Genomic DNA, 2,382 nt, shown 5'->3' with positions numbered 1-2,382 from the left:
AACTCATTCATTATGGTGTCACTACCGGTGAGTTCGTCCCATGGAACTATCCTATTGTCCATCCTGAAATCGGTAGCTAGCCTCAAAATTGTCCTGCTCATCCCAGGGTGAAAACTACGATCGAAAGGATAATGGGACATCTCGACTACACTACACTCGAATGCTTATCCACCTCCGTCTGAAGGGGGGTTTATAGGTAGAGAGGAGAAAATGGCGGGAAAGAACGAGTGCAGTATGGCGGGAAAGGGTTGGCGGGAACATATGGCGGGAAACGAGTGGCGGGAAGATATGGCGGGAAGGGGTTGGCGGGAAACGGGTGGCAGAACATATGGAGGGAAAGCGTTGGCGGGAAAATATTGAGGGGAAAGCGTTGCCTGAAAATATTGAGGGGAAAGCGTTGACTGGTGCATTTTTATTTCAGCAAACATAGATGTTCAAATCAAAAAGTCTGATACACACATATATAGATACAATGGGTCGCGCACGTGCATAGATGAATCACCCTACTTAACGACGACCACCTGGCCTTTCCTTACGACCGGAAGGCGACAAGCGATTAGGTGGCTGGGTCACACGAAGACCGCGGCCGTACTCCACTTCGGCTTCATGTGTCTGCGAGTCCTGCGTAGGTGGTGGAGTCGCGAATCCTTGTTGCGAACCTGAAGCGTAATTGTAGGCGTATGGTTGTGACTCCGGGGGGATAAAAGATGGGCCAATAACATCCCCTCCGAAGAACTCTGTAACTAATGATGTAACCGTGTCGCCAAGATCATGTGATGCTCCCCGGAGGCCTGTGTTGACGCCATGATCATGTGATGCTCCCCGGAGGCCTGTGTTGACGCCGCGTTGGGTGTTCTCATCGCCCCAATTAACATCAGGTGTGTCCTGCACATAGAAACATTTTAAACAAACTGTCAGAGGATAATATATGATATCATTGTAAATGCATTGAAATGTAAACATGACTACCTGAGCATATCCCTCTCCTATACTGTCTGGCCATTTTACTTGGTGCTGGTTTAAATCTGGTACACGAGTCTCCTCGGGCATGGGGATCCCTCGCGTGGAGAGAAACGGCTGAGATCCCTCACCTTGGGTGTATGCATCATATCCTGTGTACGCATATGGGTTAGGGGAAAGAAACTGCTCGGGCATCGAATCCAAGCCCGTGCCATGGTCCTGAGATGTTTGCCCCTGACGAAGCTGCATCGAAGAAGAGCGATGCAGTGGCAGAGATGAGTCATGTCGTGGCAATGTCGTTCTAGTACTCGGACCCTCCCCCCATTGCTCATGGCTCGTACGCGCCTCGCTCGGTCTGGACGACGGTGCCGCACTCGGTCTGGCTGACCTCGCTACCGGCATGTATGCTCCAGTGGCAACGTCGTCGCCTCTACCGCATCTGAACTTCTTTGCCACGAAGTGTTGCAAAAGTTTCTGGAATGTCTTGCGATATGGGCCCTGGGCCGGCATGCTATCCGTAGCCATCTGCCCTACTCCGTTGACATTTTCAAGCTGAACAATATTTGGATGTTATTTAGTTCCAATGATTATGAAATGATGGACCTAAAAAAGTTACAAGTGATTACCAGGTGGTCACGATAGTAAGCTGCATGCAGCTCAACATGTCTCCGCGCCTGCTCCTCTTGTGTGAGATGTGTTGGTATAGTAGCTGGCTGACTGGCCAGGCTAGCACGTGTGTTCATGCAGTACCACTGCTTATACGCTTGATCTGTACTTCCATCGTACGGCCTGCAAAATTAAATAATTACATAAACCTTTGTGATGAAAGCAAAGCATCTTCACGCATCGTATGATCATCGTAAAAAAATAATGTACATAAAATATACCTAAGTTCACGCACTATATCTGCTAGCGCTTCATTTGTCCACTTGTGTACCCATTCACTGTTCTCTTCCCTCCAATCGTATAAACTCCAACCCCTGCCCATATTGGTTAGCCTGCAAATATGTAACAAAGTGTGAGTTTAGTAAATTAAAAATGACACTAACTATTTAGGGATGTCACATCTTACTTATGTGTTTCCTCATCGATACGTCTGGGAAAAGGTGGTGGAATTTCTTGATAGAGACCGAACTGTCTCATTACACGCTCTGGGTTGTAAGGTTCAACACACCACAGGAACAATAAGTTGCAGCGAGTCAGCCAGAATGCACTATCGGTCAACATGCCTGGTGTGAAGTGTCGAGCATCAAAGACCAATTTTAGCTGGTCCTGAGTCCACGGGTTCCATGTGACTTCTGCCTCATCAAGTATCTCAAACTGCTGGTGGTACATAGGGTAACAATTTTTCGCAATATCTGGAGACCAACGTTTCCGTGCCTTTGTCCACCTGGTGGCCATAGTTGCGCTAGCACCCTCGCC

The 2,382-nt window shown here is 48.3% G+C and overlaps 1 protein-coding gene across 1 annotated transcript; it reads right to left on the bottom strand.

Moving 5' to 3' along the window:
• Positions 1–507: 507 nt before the first annotated feature.
• LOC119360683 lies at positions 508–1,706 on the bottom strand. The gene is made up of 2 exons (XM_037626215.1): positions 1,587–1,706; positions 508–885 (listed from the first exon to the last, which is right to left on the bottom strand). The coding sequence occupies exons 1-2, from the start codon at positions 1,701–1,703 to the stop codon at positions 508–510; spliced, it is 495 nt and encodes a 164-aa protein (XP_037482112.1). The 5' UTR covers positions 1,704–1,706.
• Positions 1,707–2,382: the final 676 nt, after the last annotated feature.

Source organism: Triticum dicoccoides, chromosome 2B (genome assembly GCF_002162155.2).
Source record: "Triticum dicoccoides isolate Atlit2015 ecotype Zavitan chromosome 2B, WEW_v2.0, whole genome shotgun sequence".
Lineage (NCBI taxonomy): Eukaryota > Viridiplantae > Streptophyta > Magnoliopsida > Poales > Poaceae > Triticum > Triticum dicoccoides.
This window is presented reverse-complemented; position numbering and strand designations above follow the sequence as displayed.

What these genes read in the sequence shown, in the direction of transcription:
- LOC119360683 (XM_037626215.1), bottom strand. Translation starts at nt 1,703, where the DNA reads ATGAACACACGTGCTAGCCTGGCCAGTCAGCCAGCTACTATACCAACA. An exon ending in CTTACTATCGTGACCACCTG is followed by an intron (nt 886 to 1,586) that starts GTAATCACTTGT and finishes TTCTATGTGCAG; the next exon opens with GACACACCTGATGTTAATTG.